This window comes from Olea europaea, chromosome 13 (assembly GCF_002742605.1).
Source record: "Olea europaea var. sylvestris chromosome 13, O_europaea_v1, whole genome shotgun sequence".
NCBI classification, from domain to species: Eukaryota; Viridiplantae; Streptophyta; class Magnoliopsida; order Lamiales; family Oleaceae; genus Olea; species Olea europaea.
Window position 1 is genome coordinate 1,824,771 of NC_036249.1, and position 20,779 is coordinate 1,845,549.

General features: G+C 35.8%; 2 protein-coding genes and 1 pseudogene across 2 annotated transcripts; all 3 read right to left on the bottom strand.

Annotated features, from left to right (window-relative positions):
- Positions 1-2,214: 2,214 nt before the first annotated feature.
- LOC111407229 (eukaryotic translation initiation factor 4E-1-like) lies at positions 2,215-3,778 on the bottom strand. Its single transcript, XM_023036594.1, has 3 exons — positions 3,353-3,778; positions 2,455-2,620; positions 2,215-2,371 (listed from the first exon to the last, which is right to left on the bottom strand). The coding sequence occupies exons 1-3, from the start codon at positions 3,679-3,681 to the stop codon at positions 2,231-2,233; spliced, it is 636 nt and encodes a 211-aa protein (XP_022892362.1). The 5' UTR covers positions 3,682-3,778; the 3' UTR covers positions 2,215-2,230.
- Positions 3,779-4,274: 496 nt separating this feature from the next.
- On the bottom strand, positions 4,275-9,551 carry LOC111407228 (ABC transporter B family member 9-like). Its single transcript, XM_023036593.1, has 12 exons — positions 9,215-9,551; positions 8,966-9,020; positions 8,706-8,881; positions 8,408-8,629; positions 8,015-8,253; positions 7,339-7,864; positions 6,980-7,253; positions 6,254-6,899; positions 5,933-6,161; positions 5,595-5,861; positions 5,250-5,513; positions 4,275-5,069 (listed from the first exon to the last, which is right to left on the bottom strand). Exons 1-12 carry the CDS (start codon positions 9,437-9,439, stop codon positions 4,425-4,427), a joined length of 3,768 nt encoding a protein of 1,255 aa, XP_022892361.1. The 5' UTR covers positions 9,440-9,551; the 3' UTR covers positions 4,275-4,424.
- A 7,850-nt stretch (positions 9,552-17,401) lies between these two features.
- LOC111408282 overlaps positions 17,402-20,779 on the bottom strand; it is a 12,436-nt pseudogene continuing 9,058 nt past the window's right edge.

Consider the following 20,779-nt stretch of genomic DNA (forward strand, 5'->3'; position numbering starts at 1 on the left):
TTGTATTATGTGCTTGTTGTGCACCTTCCAAAACAAGGAATTAATTATTCCATAGGCACTAAATTTAGGTCCACATCTTTAATTAATTACTGAAATTTAAAATGTCAAATTTTGATCATTGAACTTAGATTCATGTTTTCAATTGCTCACTGAAATTTAAAATGTCAAGTTTTAACAATTGAACTTTAGAAAATGTTGTACGTTACTCGCTAACATAATTTTAAACTTTGAAAACTGTAAAATTTATGTGAATGATGTATAACATTTTTCAAAATTCAGTGGTCAAAATTTGATATTTTAAACTTAAGTGAACAATCAAAAAATGGACCCAAGTTTGATCGCCATTGGAACAACTAACTCTCCAACAAGTATGGAAATAAGAAAAGGTACTTTTATAATTTTAGCGAATGTCAATCATTGCTATTATAAACGAATTGGTGCCAGGCCATGAATGAACGAATAATAATTCATTAAAACACATCCATTTGTTGTTCTATTTTTATATTAAAATTATTTATATTACAAAACCTAAATATAACTGAAAATATGTTTTCCAATATAGGAGGATTACAGCCACGGACCCAAACCTTTATTTTTCATATCAAAGGTGACGAGAGGACGACTTAAATTCTAGGATTGGCTTCCCGAATCATTCTGAACATGTTTAGTAGATGGTGACAGATCGGGCAACTCACCAACCGCCACGAGCAGCTCAGACACCACGACGAGCCTATGGGCTTGGCTGGGCAAGCCAAGCTATGATCAGCAAATGAAGTTCGTAGACTTCTCGAGCTTGTCCTATTCAGCTCGATATGAACTATATCATGTAAATAATTAGGGTATTTTATCGTTATGTAAACATCTTGGCCAAAGAATTTTTAGGTACATCAATACACGTTAAATTATCAAAAGTAAATTAATCAAGTTGTCACTGCAAAAACTGAAAAGAGAGAAGAATAAAATAAGGCACAGCCACAAGCACACAATGATCAGAGTAGAACGGGAAAACACTAAAAAAATTACCATGACCCAATGAGAGAGCAAGTATAACAGGTATTGAACACAGCCACATATCCCATGGAGCTGAATCATTCTGAAATGGGTTACTAGTTACTACAAAGAGGTTGTCAATCATTAAACAATAAATATTAAGTAATCAAGTTCAGCAAAACATTCCATCTATATACAGAAATCCTCAATGGCAATTCAAAGAAACTTTCTCCCGACTACAGTAAGATAAATAGAAAGCCAGCCACCAGTGACAGAATTTCTTATGGTACCATCCACCCGTCTAATAAGCAGAGAACAATTTCTTTTTATCTTCAGTCATTGAAAACCATTGAAGCTACACCGTGTACTGATTTTTGGCAGCTTTGTCAAGCTTCTTAGCATCCTCCTGCATTACAACGGTTGGTAAGCTGGTGTTTAGATTAGCTCAATAAAAAGCTTACTTAAATAGGCAGTGATGTACACATTTTAATGCTTACATGCAATCAGAGCTTCCTGACAAAAAAATAGTTCATATTGGATAAAATATGGTGATAAACAGTTATATCTTATGAAGTCTGGTGAAGACGTGTTTATAAGGTATAAATAATGCCCAATTAATCATTCCACTTCCTTGAGACTGTAGAAAATACTAAGAAATCAAACAGATTAATATTATTATTAGATAAATGCATAATTAAGTTCCGTACCATGTATAAGTATCATTTCTAATATTGGAGAATAATTCATATCTGGATTTCTTTAGGCATATGATATATAAATTCCATACTCAATTATAGCACAGCCACTTTTAAAAGAACGTCATGAATGCTAACGTTCGATCGATTTCATTATATATATATATATATATATATATATATATATATATTAGAAAGGTTGTTAAAAGTTTGGGGGTGGTCATCATCCTCTACTCTTCACCATATCCAACCTCACATGCAAAGTTTCATAAAGTAAGATCACAGGAAATAAACCATTCAATATCCAGAGAGAAACATACAAATAGTAGTGAAAGCGTGTGGTCCGGTATACGAACCCACACGAAGAGTAGTGATTTAACTCTAAGAGAAAGGTCTAATGATCTCAATGTAACTCAAAAATACAGGCATTTGGGGCTTCAATGCGAAAATTGTTATGGATTAAATTATAAGAAATTTTTAAAATCAGAAATGCAAATGGTCAACCATATATCAAAAAATCCAATAAGAACAGCTTGATTTATTTGTTAAAAGCTAATTACCTGAGCAGCTTTATTGGCAGCATTCTTGGTCCACAAAGCAATTTTATCCTGCCTTAATCTGACATTCACAACTGCTCCACAGATTTCATCTCCATAATCAAATTGTTCTCCAATCATTGCCAGCAGCTAATATGAAATCAATATGGGGAATTAATGGGAGCATAATATAAGAGATCAACATTTTGGAAAAAAATGCAGTTGAACTGTACCGTGTGGAGCCAACATGTATCAGATTTACCCTTAGGAAAGGTCATAGTCCACTTTCCCCCATTGGCACAAACAGGATCTTCCCATTTAGGCTCAATTTTATACTTGAAACAGTGAAAGTCAGCTCCCACTGCCAACTTGCTTGGTTGGTTAATGTTATTGTAAACACTGCAGGCCATACAAAGTGAAGTTTTAAGTGGCAGGGTTCAAATGGAAGCAAAGGATAAAGTATAAAGTTGTGATCATAAAGGTAACAACCAAAATATAATTTCTACGGCCACTTGAAAGAAGTAGACGAGCAATTTATATTTAGGCATTGAAACTATGGTAATTAAAAAGAAAAAAGGAAGGAAAAAAACATCGAAGTTTTTTAAAGAAAAATGAAAACATAACCTAGAGAATTAGCTTCAAATTAATTAGGAATGCTTATGATTCTATTTTCCAGTTCAGGGGTCTCCACTCTCTCATCCCCACCCCCACAACGGGAGGAAATAAACGGGGAATAGTAAATTTGGCAACATCTTCTATATCTAGATTTCCCTATAAACCAGCTCCATTTTCCAATTTTTTCCCTAGCAATAAAATTAACAGCTCCTGATCTGCATTCGCACTTCAATATTCCTTTAAATATTTATGCTCCTATTTCACTTAGGATACCAGATCTTTCATCAATTTTTTGCTAGTGAAGAATAGGAAAACAAAAAGGAATTTTGACAAAGCATAAAAATATATAAATCCAAGAAAACCAGGAACACTCAGAGCGAGATGACCAAAAAATACATACTAAATCTACAAATACAGATGTTATACATTTACAAATCGAACATCTAAATCACACGTACAGGAAGACATATAAAAAGATAAGTACTACATAGATTCAGAAAAACTGGGTAGGGGTACCTCCAGAAGTCTTCAACAGTAGAGAAGGTATAAACCGGGCGGATTGAACTGCCCCACGCGGCCTGTGGCTGTTTATTTTTTACCGACGGGTTGTCGAACCAAAATGTCCACGAGTGCTCCAATGGGTGCTTTACCGGTGGCGGCGGCGGCGCCATGTCCTTCGCCTCCGCATCAATGTCTGACCCGCCACCAACGATCTCCCCTTCTTCGGCCTCCGATTCGTCTCCTTCAGTGATATTAACATTCGTTATTCTTGACGTTGATGATGAAGATTTTTCGGGTTCCTCTTTGCTGAGATTGGTAGTTGATTTCTCTGTTTCTTCAACCATTTTCTCTTTTCTAGTTTGTTGATCTCTTAGATGTGTTTTCTATTTGCGTCTTTTATTTTGTTCGAGTTATTCTGTGCGAGGGTTTCTAATTTACACACCGCCACACCAAGTGTATATTTTTGTCTAGAACCATTTGGGTCGGGTCAGATTTACAATTAATCCATAATGAACTAGGATTAGTCAGGTTTTGGTCCGAATTGGATATCGCCATATAAATATTCGATATATTCAAATTGTAGAATTTTCACTGATACATTTCGATCTTATTCAAATAACTATCATTCTATTCTAATTTATGCGCCTATCTATACGTAAAATTCCATGTTGATGAATTTTTATGAATAAACTTCACAAAAAAATAATAATAAATATTACATAATATTACGATATTTTTGTCTAGAACCATTTGGGTCGGGTCAGATTTACAATTAATCCATAATGAGCTAGGATCAGTCACGTTTTGGTCCGAATTGGATATCGCCATATAAATATTCGATATATTCAAATTGTAGAATTTTCACTGATACATTTCGATCTTATTCAAATAACTATCATTCTATTCTAATTTATGCGCTATCTATACGTAAAATTCCATGTTGATGAATTTTTATGAATAAACTTCACAAAAAAATAATAATAAATATTACATAATATTACATTGCAGAATTGGAGTGACAGAAGTAAGAAAAATCAAGTATATTCCAATTCAACTCGTGAAGTGGGAAATTCTTGAACCAAATGTTTCAGTTTGAGTTGGCGAGAAGTGCGACCAATGACGCATAGACTCCATTGTTCATCTTCATAAGCGTTTCGTGTTTCCCCTTTTCCGCAATAACTCCATTTTTCACAACAGCAATAATGTCTGCTCCCATAATTGTTGTTAACCTATGAGCAACAACAACTGTGGTTCTATTCACCATTACGTTGTCTAATGCTTCTTGTACTATACGTTCAGATTCTGTATCTAATGCACTAGTTGCTTCATCAAGTAAAAGGATTTTCGGATCCTTTAAGATTGCTCTGGCAATGGCAATTCTTTGTTTTTGTCCACCGGATAATTGGACCCCTCTTTCTCCAACAGAAGTGTCGTAACCATTAGGCAATCCCGATATGAAGTTGTGTGCATTGGCGACTTTTGTAGCTGCAATGATTTTCTCTTCTGTCACGTCGCCTTTTTTGCCGTAAGCAATGTTCGAACGTATAGTTTCGTTGAAGAGAATTGGTTCTTGACTCACCAATCCCATCTGTTGCCTCAGCCAACTGATTTTGAATCTTCGAATTTCCACGCCGTCCAAGAATATTAGGCCCGAGTCGGGATTGTAGAATCTTTCTATCAGACTGATGACAGTTGATTTTCCACTGCCGCTCTCTCCAACAAGAGCAACGGTCTGGAAATCAAAATAAAAGTTTCAAGGCTAAGTAAATGATGATTGAAATAGAAACATAAATCGTGCATGTTTGGAAAGGGACTTGTCTAATGCTACCTACCAAACATGCACAAAACATATATATCGATTTTGTTTAGTAATAACATCAAAGAAACTTGGAGGGATGGAGAATAGTAATACCTTGCCAGAAGGCATGGTTAGAGAAAGATCCTTGAAGATTTGAATATCAGGGCGCATAGGGTATTTGAAGCTTACGTGTTGAAACTCTATATCGCCCTTAACAGTATCCAATGTTGTGCCTTTATCGCTACTTGAGTCGATCCTTGGTTTGCTATCGAGAATCTCAAATATAGAAGCAGAAGAATCCTTGGCTTTATTAATATCTGGAGCCATTGCACTTCCTTGGGAAACTCCAGTAGCTGACATTGTTAGGGCAAAGAAAACCTGTATGCTGGTGTTGTTAGATTTAGGGTGAATTTCACTTCAAAAATTATCAGGAATGGCTATTATTAGAAATGAGCTTACCTTAAATACTTCTCCAAATGTTGCTTTCCCATTTTGAATAAGAACAGCTCCAATGTAGAAACAGAAGGCATTTGTGCAATACAGTGCAAAAGAACCAACCCCAAAACCAGCTCCGCTAACAATTCCAAGCTTAATTCCTTGCTTCGTAGGTCCCTCGCATTTTTTCTGGTACATCTCCATCACCTTCTCTTCAGCACTAAATGATGCCACAGTTCTGATGCTGCCAACAGCATCGTTTGCCACTTGACTAGCTTCCTCGTACATTAACTGTGCCACACGTAAAGTAGATTATACAATACTTGATAATACTGTTCATTACTACGTATCAAATATGTTACCTTGGCATCTGCACTAAACCCTTTATAGAACTTAAACTGAAGGAATCCTTGCATGCCAACTAGGGGTAGCACAAGTAGGATAATGAATGCTAGTATCCAATTAGCAGTAAAGGCTATTACGAGGCCTGCAATTACTGTTGAGAGGTTTTGCACTATAAGCGCCAAGGCATCACCCACAAGACTTCTTATGGTTGATGCATCAGAAGATAATCTTGATCCAACAGCACCACTGCATTCAGCAAACACTTCCAGTTAAGTCTTCCACTTATGAAAGAAAAAGAGAATGATTTTTTTAGATTACTTTGAAAAATAAGAAATAACCTTGAATTGACAGGATCGTCGAACCAATTTATTTCCTGGTGCACTATCTTTTTGAATGACAAAGAACGAATTCTTTGTATCAACTTACCACCAGCTATTCCGAAAAAGTAATTCTGGATTGGTACGACTACCAAAGTGCATCCACCAAGCAGGACAAACATAAGTGCCCAAAACTGGGAATCCTTCCGCAGTTCGTGTGGAGGTTCATAGAAAATTTTGATAGCTGATGAAATCAAGAGTCCAAATACAGGGAAAATGACACCATGTGCGGCTGCAGCTCCGGTTCCCAGAATCAAATATGGCAATTCAGGTTTGTTTAAGTGGGCTAGCCGTGTAATAGAAACTTTCTTACGTTTTTCCAAAAGCTCTTCGTAGTTTTCATCTCTGTCCTCTCTAATTTCAGTTTCTTGCAAGTCAAAAACACCAGGAACACCGTAGGATATTGTGAAGGAATGCCTGGAGGAACCGCTACTTGTAGATCTCCTTACAGATAGTCTCTGGCTTGAAGATCTATCCAAGGCTAGATCAGAATCCATTTTCTGTAATACGGCTACTTTATTGTTTTCATCCCGTTTTCTCCCTTCTTGCATACGGACAAGCTGCGTATATGCTCCCTCAGGATCTTTCATCAATTCGTTATGAGTACCTATAATTGGTTGTGTTAAATTAGTAATCAAATAATTGCTTGTACTAAATAATCAAATTTAGCAACATAGATTTTTTTACCTTGTTCTACTAGTTTTCCCTGGTGCACCACTGCGATAAGGTCAGCATTTCTAATAGTTGTTAAACGATGTGCTACAACCACGGTTGTTCTATTTTTCATAACATTTTCCAGTGCATCTTGTACTATACGTTCTGACTCAGCATCTAGAGCACTTGTCGCTTCATCAAGAAGAAGGATTTTTGGATTTTTTAGAATAGCTCTAGCAATTGCAAGTCTTTGCTTCTGACCACCGGATAGTGCAGTTCCATGTTCACCCACCATTGTATCAAGTCCCTGCAAGAAAGATACTAGAATTTGATCAATAATCATATACAAAAAGAAAACATGAAAGAATTAAATAAAACGAAGAATAATTCACCTGAGGAAGTTTGTCAATGAATTTCGCAGCATTAGCAAGTTCTATTGCCTTTCTAATCTCTTCATCAGTAGCGTCTTCTTTGCCATATAATAGATTATCCTTCATACTAGTTGCAAACAAGACAGGTTCCTGACCTACAAGACCTAACTGGCTTCTTAACCATTGGAGTTTCAACCTCTTCAAATTAACACCGTCTAGAAACACTTCTCCTGCCTCGGGGTCATAGAATCGCTCTAACAAGCTGATCACTGTTGACTTTCCACTTCCACTTTGTCCAACTAGAGCTGCAGTATTTCCACTAGGAATGTAAATCGAGAACCCTGCAAAAATCTCCACTTCTGGCCTTGCTGGATATCTAAAGTACACATCCTTTAGTTCAATTTCACCTTTAATATCATCCAAGACGATTCCATTAATGTCATATGCATCGATTTTTGGTGTCCGTTCAATGGTTTCAAACATTTTATATGCAGCAGCTTGCCCCGATGCAAATGCATTGACACAAGGAGATGTCTGGCCGAGTGATCTGCAGATTCAACAATATCCAAAATGGTTAAAAAGGTAAGAAAAAAAATATACAACATTAATTGTTAATGGTTTTTTATATATGATTTGGTTAAAACATATTAACAGAGCCTTTGTTTGGCATAGTAAATTGTTGCAATGCTAAACTTACATTCCCCCTGTCATAATTGACATAATCACGTTGATAACGTCCCCACCATCGTAGCCTTTGTTTAAGATCAATTTTGATCCGTACCATATGGCAAGTCCATAAGTGCCGAACACTATTAGTAATACTACGCCAAGTCCAACACCTGAAGCCAGCCCTTGCTTAACACTAGAGGCATAAGCAATTTGAAGCTCGCTATCATACTTATCTGTTGCTGACTTTTCTCCGGTGTATGATGCTACCTACAATGGTTAGACATAAAAGACATTTTCTCGACATTCAGAATCAATTTGTGTGCAAATACAATGAAAGTGCGTAGTGTTATATAGAATATAATAGTACACTATTGACAGTAAAATCCATCCTACCAAATGTCAAGACTCAATAGTATTGTACCGTTCTAATTGCTCCCACTGTTTGTTCTACCACATTTCCTGCCTCTGCATAAGCTACTTGTCCACGGCTCGACATTTTGGCCATTAACAATGACATGGCACCTCCAGCAACGACCAGAGCTGGGACGCAAGAACATAAGACTAGGGCTAGAAGCCATCCTTTGCAAAAGGCAATTATAAAGCCTCCAAAGAACGTGGACGCAAATTGAATGAATTTTCCAACCTGTAATGAGTAAACATAGAAATGAACAGAATAGTAAAAAATGCAGTTGCTATTGCTTATCGAGAGGATTGCTCACTTTTTCACCCATGGCTTCTTGAATGAGAATGGTGTCACCAGACATCCTTCCAATGACCTCTCCAGTTGTCGTTTGAGTGTCAAAGAATTCGATGTCTTGTCTTAATATTGTTTTTAAGTACAATCCTCGAATTCGAGTGGCTTGTCTTTCTCCAGTCACCATCCAACATGACATCTCTATTGTACAAGCAAACAATTTTTCATTTAGTTTGCATGCACGGATTCTTGAAGATTCATGAAAAAAAAATTAAATGCACTTACGCAGAAATGAAGCAAGGCCCGCGCCAACAGCCAAGTAAACATATTTGAGAGATATCTGAAAATTAGCCATGCGGATAATAACACAAGTTATTCGCTCAATGATGAATAGGATCTTTAGTACAAGTGTGAATCACAGAAGAAAAAAATACTGTTCTATTCATAATTAAATTTGTCATATCATTCCAAAGAGAATAAATCAAATAAATATAATAAAACTCAGCCACAATATTGTCGAAGAAGAAATAATACCTTAGAAACTTCGTGCACAACATGTTTTTGATCTGTCCCCGCGAAAGAATTTATCAACTGGCCAAAAATAAGGGTCATGATAGGCTGCGCTAATCCATTGCCGACGGCAGATATTGATCCAACAATGATAAGAAGAACATCTAGCCTGTCTGCAAAAGAGAAAAGCTTATAGAAGGGCACTTTTTGATCATCTTTTTTCTTCAATGTATGCTCTCCTTCATGCATTTTTCTTTACCAAATTTTCACCAGAAAATGAATGTCATGCTCTAAAGAAAACCAGCTTCAGGAGCTAACCGAAGAAACCAAAAGGCCAATGATGATATTAAAAACAGAAATTGAACCAGGGATGTTGAGTTTTATCTTGTGATTTCGTTTATATATAGAGAGAGTGGTACCATTTTTAGCAACTGAGGACCTCTCATTTTTATTTATAAGCGATTACTTAGCTGTTTTTGTAACTAATTTTTGGTCTTCTTCCAAAAATTATTGATTTTAACAAAATATTCTCAGAAAATGAGACCCAACCCAATACGTGTCCCCTCTCTCTCTCTCTCTCTCTCTCCTGTGGTTCTAGAAGGGAATGTTAGAAATGTTATCTGATTCAGATTCTTGTTTTCCCTGAATTTGTGGTGTCCATGCAGAGAAATATGTACCACCATTGATTGAATCTTTTTAGGACCGAATGATAAAAATCTATAAAAATTTCTCGTAAAGAAAACATGACATAATTAATTCGTATTATATTTTAATTTTATTGTTCGTCTATAATTTTTGGTGATATGATTAGTATGGGAGTTATTACTCACCAATCTTCTTTTACCAGTGCCTTGAATTCATTGCGTGAATTGGAGGCATGGCATGACTTTATTTCTCACCCCTATGGAAAAATTAAGGCTTTAGTTAACAGATCGGAACGACTGTTTGATTGAAAAAACATTTTGCATTCGAAAAAAAGCAATGGAATGCAATTACAAATATTACAAGAAGCATTGCTTGCAAATTATACCTTCTCCATCTTTTGCTAAGTTTGTTTTAGTATTAAATATTAATTAATATTAGAAATCAAAAATACTGCTGTTTTTACCTCTTTTACTTGAAGAAAAATGCTTAAGAAGTAGGCACGGTTAAAATCCGAAGGTACCAAAAGGAAGAGCATTTTTGTTAACAGAGCCGACCCAAAGGCCAAAATGGCTCAAATCATAGAGGCCAGAGCATGACAGCAACCAACTTGCAAATCGATGAATACTAAAGTGGATAGAGCTGATACATAGAAGCTAAGGAATGTTGAAGCAGAACATTCATCAACTGGGATACAATCTGATTCACAAATCGATATAAATAATTGTCAAGGAGTACATTTATAAAGGTCAAATAACCTCTTATAAGGGAAGTTACATGATTGTACCATAGTAATAAATTTCACTTGCTATAAAGTGCGAAATAGCAGATTAATAGTAAATTCAATTTAGAACTTGTAAGGTTAAAGCTCATTCATCTTGTGTGCAACCTGTCAAGCTTGTTGGTGACAACAAAGCTCAAGATGAGATGCTAGCACCACAATTTCACTTATTTTCCAATTTAATGCATCCTATCTCTGCACGTTATGTCATGCATTTCAACAGGAAAACCCATGTTAAAAATTAAAAATCTTGCAAGAATGAAATACTAAACAAACAAGCATTACAAGAGCCAGCATCTCAGGTTCCTTGACGATTCACTAGTCTTCTTGTAAGACGTGTAGCCGATATTGGGCATCAAAGTCAATCAATCCATGGAACTTACTTCTGACCCAAGAATTAATACCCCTTTGGTCTCCACTGGTTTGTCTGTCAATTGCAAAATTAGTCCAAGCATTTTATTTCATTATGTATACTTGTGCACTATATTCTGTTAACTATTATCATTTACAAGTCAAAGAAAACATATCCTTCAACTAGCTTGCAATATTAAATACATTTTCTGGAAAGTGTAGAAATGTGAGCAGGATTAAAGTAATAGAAAGCTTTTAAATAGTTAAGCTAACTGTGTTGCAAGATCGGCTCTCGGGGTTCATATCTGCCCTCAAAACAAAACATCCAGCAAAGGAACATGTTTGGACATTAGATACTGTTGACCCCAAAAAGCATTGTCAACAGATGCCGGTCCAATCACGCACACGTGGGCGAATGTCCAACACGCTAAGACACGTAGACAGTCTAAAATGAGCGGTTCTAAGGGCGTGGGAGTAGCCCAACGACGCGGAACAGTGACGTTCGGAATCCGGCGAGTTGTTCGTGATCCGATTGTACAATAATTACCAACCGGTGTTCGTAAATGTGCATGTAAATGTGTATAAACACGATTTGTGTATTGCGAGTGAGTGAGAGAGAGTTGAGTAAAGTATAGTTCTTTGTATTGATTTTTGCATTAGCCTTTTGATATTACACAAGGGAAGTATTTATAGTAATATATGTGAAATGGGAGCCATTGGATGAGGTGGCACGTGGCCTCATCTCTTTAATTCAAACATCCCATTCTAGACATGGGGCTTGACTTGCTAGCTTGCTGTGCATTTATTGCTTTGTACAGGGTCTCCATACTAGTGACAAGACTTGACATTTATACTTATGACAAACGTTTCATCAATCATTCGAATAAAATCTTTATGCGGACGATCTCTTGGGAGAAGTGAACATGGAGGACACTCATTTGTGGTTCGAAGGCTCCTGCGTCTGCTTCGGGGCTTCGGCCATTTCACACGATACTTCCGCTTGAGGGCTTCAGCTATCATCAAATAGCTTCAGCATCATGGCTTCGGCGTGTGGACCTCAGGTACATTTACAGGCCTCGGTAAAAAAGGAGCCTCGGCTAGTGGACTTCGGCTTGAAGGGCTTCGGTATTGCCCACCTCGGCTGGAATGCCACGTGGTTCGCCCTGAGTGGGCTATAATGGCCCAGGTGAATTGGCCAAGTATGACCACACACAACAAATACCACAAGCAAGTAATGTTTCTAAATAAACAAATGTAAAAAGGATTGATTATTTGTTTCAGCAGTCTCAGCCGAAAGATGGTGAATATGTTTGTGATAATATCTGGAAATCAGCAATTGTTATATACTTCATCATGGATTACATATATATATATAAGATTCATTAAATAAAGATCAGATGGTAGTGCATGCTTTGATAATTGTCATTGAATATCGGAAGAGGTGGATAAACATCATCATCTCTTTTTCATTTACCAATTATCAACAAAATAAAGAACTATAAAGACATAAATTATAGAAAAAATTATTGAAGGAATCAGAAATAAGATGTCAATCACCACATTGCATCTACAGATAGATGAAAATCAAGCCAGGAACGACAACGCTACCATCATCTTCCCAAATAAAAAAATCCAAATAAAAAAGCAAAAAGTATACTAAGCTTTGTGTATCAAAGATTGTACTTTTGTTTTTAACATTGCAAAATATAGATATTTATGCCTTGACAGAGATAAAACTGTTACTTTGGGGTCTCCTGAATTTCTTGAACCTCTTCCTAACAACCTTCTTTCCCAGCAGAGGCTTCGCAATTGTAACTCTGCTTGGATTAGGGTTTTGGGAGAAACGCGGTGTCGGGGGTATATATAGAAAGAGTGGTATTGAACTAAGGTTTTGAGCGACGGGTTTAAAAAGGGAAAAATCATAGTCAAGAGGTTAAATATTATTTATTTCAAAACTAAGAATAAAATTTTTAAATTTCAAAAATTGGATATTTATTAAATTTTATTTATGATTTAACTAATTAATTATATATTTTGTTAATTAAATATAGGTCAAAAAATTATTCAATTTGGTCACAAATTAACAATTTAATTAGTCACATTATTTTTCGATCATAAATCAAAAAATCTTCATATCACAAATTATTTTATGGTCACAATTCAAACAAATTATTTATCGTTTATAAATCACAAATATTATAAGTTACAACTTATTAGACAGTCACAAATTATCAAATTATCGATTACAAATAACAATTTTTAGGGCCACACATTATTTATTGGTCACAATTTTCTTTTTTTAATAGTCACATATTAACCAATTTCTTGGTCACGAACAATTACATCATTTATGACCATCACCAACAGACCACCCCCTCACCATTGCTGCCAACCATATCGCCGTTGAAATAGCTACCATCAAAAACCAACATCACCACTACCACCACTTTAAATAATCAAAAAATACCACGATGAGATGTGCTTCGCACAACGATGGCCTACGCCGATAGATCTCATGCGCGGCTTGGCCATGAAGAGATAATGAGGCGGCACAGCATACAACGAGACAATGTTTGTCTAAGTAAAACAATGAGCGGTGGTCTACATGCAATGTTCGTCGTAGTAGAACAATGAGAGATAACGGGGCATCACGTAGCTTGACCATGAAGAGACCTATGATGGTAGTGGTGGCTTTAAACTGCTTCGTGTGGCTTCACTCCAACGGCTTCCAGTGGATTACTCCGACAGGTCTTTTTCGACAGAGAAAGAGATGTAAGAATATAGAGAGAAAGAGAAGTGAGGGAGAAGAAAGAGGAAAATATATATATTAATTAACTAATTTTTAAATATATTAATTAGTTAACAAAAAGATTTGATTTTTGAAATATTAAACATAACATATGATTTATGAAATGAGATCTTTAAATGTGGTAGTTTTCGTAATTTCCACTTTAAAAAATACCAACCAAAGGCTACATATTCATATTTGGGCTATCTCTTGTTTCAACAATCTTGATTTGCTTGGCTTGACTCAAATTCAATTTGTACTGTGGTTCGGTCCATTGGGATTCGGAACAAAAATCGACTTGTGATTTTTTCCTACTAACCACAACAAATGCGAAAGTGGAAACTCAAGCCACATAGGCGTCTTTGAACAGTCTCATTCGTTTCTAGAACAAAAGTTGAGTTAGGATTCTGATATCATGTTCGCTTTTAGTGCTTTTAGTTCAAATGGATCCTGCATCGAGATCCTGTCGTTGTTCAGCAACAATTTATGTTTCGAGGTCCTAGGCTATATCCATAGCTAACTAATTCTTCGTTATGGAGAAAACAACCTAATAGATAACCTTTTACATACAATGGACGCAATAGCTTTCCATCTATCCACAATTCATCTTATGTTGTTTCAACTCACTGGTGTTCCTTCTGAACATCACTTTTCTTTTCTTTTTTCAATCATGCTACTTGTACTTTGATAATGTGTGAGTTGGTAAGGATCGGGCCATTGGATCTTTACACCTCACACATTGTAAAACTAGTTGTACAACTAGATTAATTATTGGTTTTTATCAGGACTCCCAGGATACAGAATTTACAGGTGTGTTTCATAATGACCAAGGTTTCATGTTAAATGCGTCCAAAAAACATTATCGTGTCTAACATGATGTCGTCCCCAAGACTTAGTCCAGTGTTCTCGAATAGTTGTCATTTGTTCGGGATTGGCATCCTCTAAAATGAAGGATCTGGAAGGTGGGGGTGTAGATAAGTTGACAACAATGGGAATCACCTCTATAACAAGAAACATTTTTAGCTTGACTTGGATAAAATAAAAAATGGTAAAGATAATCGACAACTCTTATGATAAAAAAATCCCAAACGAACCTTTTAATACATATATCATATCCTTTCCTTTGATGATGGAATCATAAAAATTCATGTTCGCTGTGCATTTTTCTTTAGATATACTTTCAAGATGATGTTAACTACCATTGATGAGCATCAAGGGGGCACATGTTTTTTGCTATTTGCCCATTGATTTTAAGGTAATTTGTTGCTTATTATTAATTACAATAATGTGATCCATACAATTTTTTGAGTTTTTCGAATCTGATAGATCCCTAATGCAGAATAAATGCAACGTGGGTTATGCATTTATCAACATGTTGTCTCCATCACACATTATCACATTTTATGAGGTGTGCTTTTGTGTAAACTTTAGTTGCATTTTAGAAATGAGAGACTCATTTCGTGCTTCCTTTCTATTGTTCTCTTTTTCCGTTTCCAAAATAAAAATTTGAACTTTCCAGTTTTCAGCCGTCATCATTTATTTTTTTATATAAATACAGGTGTTACAATGTGAAAATGGGCAGAAGTTTAACAGTGAAAAGTTGCACCTTTGGCATATGCTCGAATTCAGGGAAAAAGGGCCATTGTTACCCACTTCTAGATTTAGTTTGATGACCAATTCTGTTTAATTAGGAATACTCCAGGCTTGGAGATCAGGTATAATAACATTTAATTCGAGTTTGATTTGAAAATTGCCATTATGAATTTGAAAATTGATTCTTTCTGAAAATTTCTTTATCCCAGTTTTTCTTTATCACCAAAACTTGTTGTACAATAATTTTGTAGTATAGTGTATTTGATTCATTTCTTTTTCAAGTTACAAGGATAATGTAGCACTTAACTAAGGATAGACATGGTGGCTGATTAACATTTTCCACCCAGTAGCTAGAACGTCCAAGTCAACCAACCGATTGAGCCCTGGGAATTCCCCAAAAAGCATAAGAGAGGATCAATTAGGAGATGAGGTAGAGAAGAGATAGTAGAGATTGTAAATAAAAAAGTCCCAAACAGGACTAAATCTTCAGTGGAAGCGCCACCTCGGTAAGGTGTGTGGGCCACCCGCAGAGGTGGCGCACCTTTATAGGGTGGTGTGACTGCCCCTCTGAAGTCTCTCTCTCCAAATAGGATCATGCTGCGCTACTAGCTATCTCTTATATTAGGTGTACAAAATTATGTAGTTTAATCTCTATTCAGAAATGGAAGAAAAAAGGGTGAAAGTTGCTAGCACTTCTATAGCCATCTATACAGCTGCATAGATTTTTGTGTCATGACCCTCTTTTTGCTATTGGAAATTAAAATCTTGTAAATTGAATCGTCCAGTGCCAAATATGCCAAAATGTATGGGATGTGAATTCCAGGTGATCAAATCATCATTTTTATTCAGAGAGAAAATTGAATCCAACAAAATAAGAATAATCATGTTCATGTTTTTTTATTAAATACACAAGAAAATTGAACTAGTCATGTATAATCTTAATTTACATATCAAAATTTACTCATGAACAATGAAAACAAGAGCAAATTGGAACAAAAAATAATAAATAATTTTCTATGACCTCCTTCACCACTAAATCCTAAATCATCGTGTACTTCGAGAAATGATACATCACATAATTACACTGTATGAGATTTTGATCATGAAATTCACCATCAAAGATGGTGATATTATCGTGATTGATTTCAAATTACCAAGAACTGCAAAGAAATTCAAGTTAACCACTATATTCTATCGAAATAACTACCCCACTTGAAATTCAGAAAAAGCGAGAAGTTGTTCATGAATAAGATTCAACTTCATTTATCCTGATTAATGAGTTTAAAGTTTAAGGTCATCCAGGAAATAGGAAATATTTTTCTCTCTGATATAATGAACATTACCACTCATTGAATGAAGAAATTTCCGAGAAAGGTTCAAAGCAACTCCTTCATGTGTATTCCATTGATGATTTGAACCCAATATAACTTCGAAAAGAGCTTAAGGAAGGCCTTGGATAGGATGAGCCATTCCAAAGAAGCAAGAAAATAAATTACACCTCTTAAAGCAATAACAATCATCTGTCATTATATAGACCTTAATGGCAAGTCTACAGTCTAGAAAGAGTCCAAAAGTAGATGGCACGGCCCAATACTATGCAAGTATATCCTTGAACCATCGCAACCTTTTCCTATGTATGACAGACCAGACTTGTCAGGCCCATAAAATTTATGAGGCAGACAGTAGGCCTGTACTACAAGGCTAGTCCACAATATGGTCTATATTGGGCTGGACAATATACAAAGCGTTCGCAAACATTTTTAACCCCAATAGAAGAGCACAACTTATAGTTTCATAGGCACATTTATACACTCCTGAGGTTGAACGACTATAACAGAAGTGCTTCCCATGAAAAAAACAAAATACATCTTATAGTGCCTCAAATAGGGACTAAAGATCCCGGTTGAATGCAGCATCGGCAAGACTATCTGTACTTAACCTGGTTGAGTCCCCATGAGTATTTAGTAGCCATTCTACAATATCTTTAACTTGTACCCCAATTGGAGTAACGCTAAGTACACAACATCTTTAACCAACATCCTAAACCTCAAGATCATTAGCCGGCAAAGGTAAGACTATATGTACTTAACCCGATTGAATCCCCATCAATATTTAGTAGCCATTCTCTAATATCTTTAACTTGTAACTCAGTTGGAGTAACACCAAGCAACAAACATTTTCCACCATAATATAATGCAACACCATTACACTTTACAAGATTAATGATGCTAGGAGACCGAGTGACAATGCCCAATGAAATACCCCGGAGAAGTAGATCACATAATAATGTTTGTGTTCGGAGAATTTTCTTCTCCATTTCCAGTGATGCCAATTTGAGTTCCATATAGAGCTGTAATTCAAATGCCTACATTAGGAACTCACAGGCATAACGAATGGAGAAAGCAATATGGGGTTTTAAATTGTGGTAGCATGCTACCTATCCCCATAGCTTCATTGAATCACTGTCAATGACAAGAATGGCCATCACCAATGATACAATAGCCTTTATATTGGTCATGTACTACATATAACATACGTGGGGTGTTCGAAGAGTTGAATTAACCAAACAAAGAGGTTGCTTCAATTCTTTGATTTGAGTTGCTGGGAGTGGTATTCATATATCATCCTAACACAATTCTGCTTGAACAAGAATCATATGGCTTGTGATACATCTGTAGCAGAATAGTGCAACCCCAAATAGGGCTCTAAGTCAGACGACCTAATTTTCGACATGGCCTTGCCGTGATTATCATCTTGAAATATGTAGATCATAACCATATCGTACTCAGTAAGCTTCTAAACATCTTCTCTCACAATGTCACATAAAACCCCTATATCTCTCCTAGGGATAGACTGCACTCTGGAAATTGCCTTAACGACTAGTTTTTGGGATTGTAATGTACCAGAATGCAACAATGCAGGTTCAACAGAGTGAGCAGGCTCTAAATCAATCACAATTCTCATATTAATTTTGTGGAGTGTGGCATAAAATGGCTTGTGGGTAGCCTAGAATGAACCCAAATTGGGTTCCACAAAGAAATATCTCTGGAAGATGCTACTTTCACTAGTGAGGAACTTGAAAAAGGGTTGAAAAGTGTTCTTGCATCAATTCCAATCAACATCAATTCTTTTGAGTTAAACAACGGGATCATTTAAATCCAACATATTAGAAAGTGGGGGTCTTTAATTGCAAGCATTCAGCCAAAGGATTGCATAAACCTACCCCTCTGAGGGCAACTCCAACCCTTCCACCATTTTTCACCAAAAACACCACTCCAACCCAACGCCAAATCTTGCACCAAATGTGATAAAAGTCCATTTTACCCTTTTTTTGATGTATGACCAAGTTGATGTGAATGACATTTACATCATTTTACGTCATACATAAATTTTAATTCATATTTAAGTAATTAATTATTATTATTGTTGTTGTTGATCATCATCATTTGTAATAAATTTTAATCGCGTAATCAATAATAAAAGATGAACGAATTAAAATAAAAGTACTCAAAAAGTTTTAAAATGCAAACATACGTTATTATTTAAAACTAAAACGAAACTACAACAGTAGCCACATCCAAATGTCACTGAACAATACATAAAACAAGTGAATAGCTTAGTAATCTGGTAGATTACTTCCCGATCCTTCAATGTCATCAAAATAATTACCAAACAAACCAGATAAACTTTCGAATCCTTTACCTTGTTGAGCTCTCTATTGCATGATTCTTGCTTGTTCATTTTGGAAGAACTCACGTAGGTTTGGATCTGTTATCAAACTCAAATCTCTCATTAATATTTTGTTCTCCTCTCGATATTCTGTCATTGCCAATTGTCTTTTTTGGTAAAAATTGTGGTTTTCTAGGGATGTTGGGGAGTATATATTGTGTTCATTGGAGATCTCAAAATTGTGCAGCGGCATGGGCAGGACAATTTGCAGGTCGTAGTAGATCCCCAACTATTAAATTAGAAGCTGTCGCTGATTATGATATATGGATATGGCATACATATTTTGGACTTTTGGGTTCAAAAAAATGATATAAATGATCTAGAGAGCTATCATGTTTTTGCAAATCTCGCTCAAGGTATTGCTCCACCGGGTCAATATGTCATTCAAGAAAAACCATACAGTATGGGGTATTATCTCGTCGATGGTATATATCTGAAATAGTTTACCATTGTGCAAATGATTCATGAGCCACGCGTCCCAAAAACACGTTATATGCAATGAAACAAGAGGCATGTAGAAAAGATGTTGAACGTGCATTTGGAGTTCTATAATCAAAGTTCGCAATTGTATAATGATCGGCACGTTTTTGGGACAAACATGTACTACATGATATAATGACTACATGCATTATTATGTATAACATGATAATCGAGGAAGAACGTGATCTTAATGCACCAGTTCAAGACGAAAATCAATGTTTCCAACAATTCCTTACTCGTCATAGACAAATCAATGATAAAGATGCTCACATTGCACTTCGAAATACATTAATTGAATATTTGTGGGATGAACATACGAATTTCGATAATTAAATTATGACACTAGGTCGACTTCGCTGTACTATAATTTTTATATTCGAAATGTACTACGTCGTTTTCAATAAAATGATTTCATATTTTCTTAGTTGTGATATTTTTATTAATTGAACTACATTTTAAAAATATATTAAACAATTTCATATTTTTGTAAACGAAACGTAATTATGTATGTAGTACTTTATGTAGTAGTAAATCGAATAAATAAATATTCGTTTAGCTATGTAGATTGTTAAAAATAAAAGAAATGACTAAACACAGTTCATTTGGTATAATGAGCTGGGGATGATTGTTAGGAAAATGTGTAATTGGCAATCTGTGACCAAAGGACCTATTTGTCATGTGTAATTGGCAATCTGTGACCAAAGGACCTATTTGTCATGTTTGTAAAGTCAGGGACTAAATTGTAAAGGTCTGATAGTTCAAGAACTAGAGTTGCAATTTAATAAATTTCATAGCATAGGTCTAGGGTAAAGTGGGATGCTTTGAAGATGCAAACGGCGCGTTGATTTCGCTAGAGTTTCGCCCTGACCTTGCTCGAGCCAAAATTGCAGAACTGATCTCGCTGGAGTTTCGCTGGGCAGTCGCTCGAGCGAAGGTGCGTCGCTCGAGATTCGCCAGCACCTCGCTCGAGCGACGGTGTTATCTGGCCATTGGTAATTTTAATGCCTTGCGAATTTTTAACGCTCCATATTTCCAAATTTGACCTACTATATAAACAAAACGTCCGATTTTCATTATACACCTTTGGAAAACATTCAAACAAGAACCTCTTTTAACTTCCAAAGGATTAAGAGCCAAACATTCGATCTTTCTCATCTTTTGATTCTCATGATTTTTGAATAAAAACATCAACCATCACAAAACCAAAAACACCCCTTCATATCTC

What these genes read in the sequence shown, in the direction of transcription:
- LOC111407229 (XM_023036594.1), bottom strand. Translation starts at nt 3,681, where the DNA reads ATGGTTGAAGAAACAGAGAAATCAACTACCAATCTCAGCAAAGAGGAA. An exon ending in ACTGTTGAAGACTTCTGGAG is followed by an intron (nt 2,621 to 3,352) that starts GTACCCCTACCC and finishes TATGGCCTGCAG; the next exon opens with TGTTTACAATAACATTAACC. An exon ending in ATACATGTTGGCTCCACACG is followed by an intron (nt 2,372 to 2,454) that starts GTACAGTTCAAC and finishes ATTTCATATTAG; the next exon opens with CTGCTGGCAATGATTGGAGA.
- LOC111407228 (XM_023036593.1), bottom strand. Translation starts at nt 9,439, where the DNA reads ATGCATGAAGGAGAGCATACATTGAAGAAAAAAGATGATCAAAAAGTG. An exon ending in AAGAAGCCATGGGTGAAAAA is followed by an intron (nt 8,630 to 8,705) that starts GTGAGCAATCCT and finishes TACTCATTACAG; the next exon opens with GTTGGAAAATTCATTCAATT. An exon ending in TCATTGACAAACTTCCTCAG is followed by an intron (nt 7,254 to 7,338) that starts GTGAATTATTCT and finishes TCTTTCTTGCAG; the next exon opens with GGACTTGATACAATGGTGGG.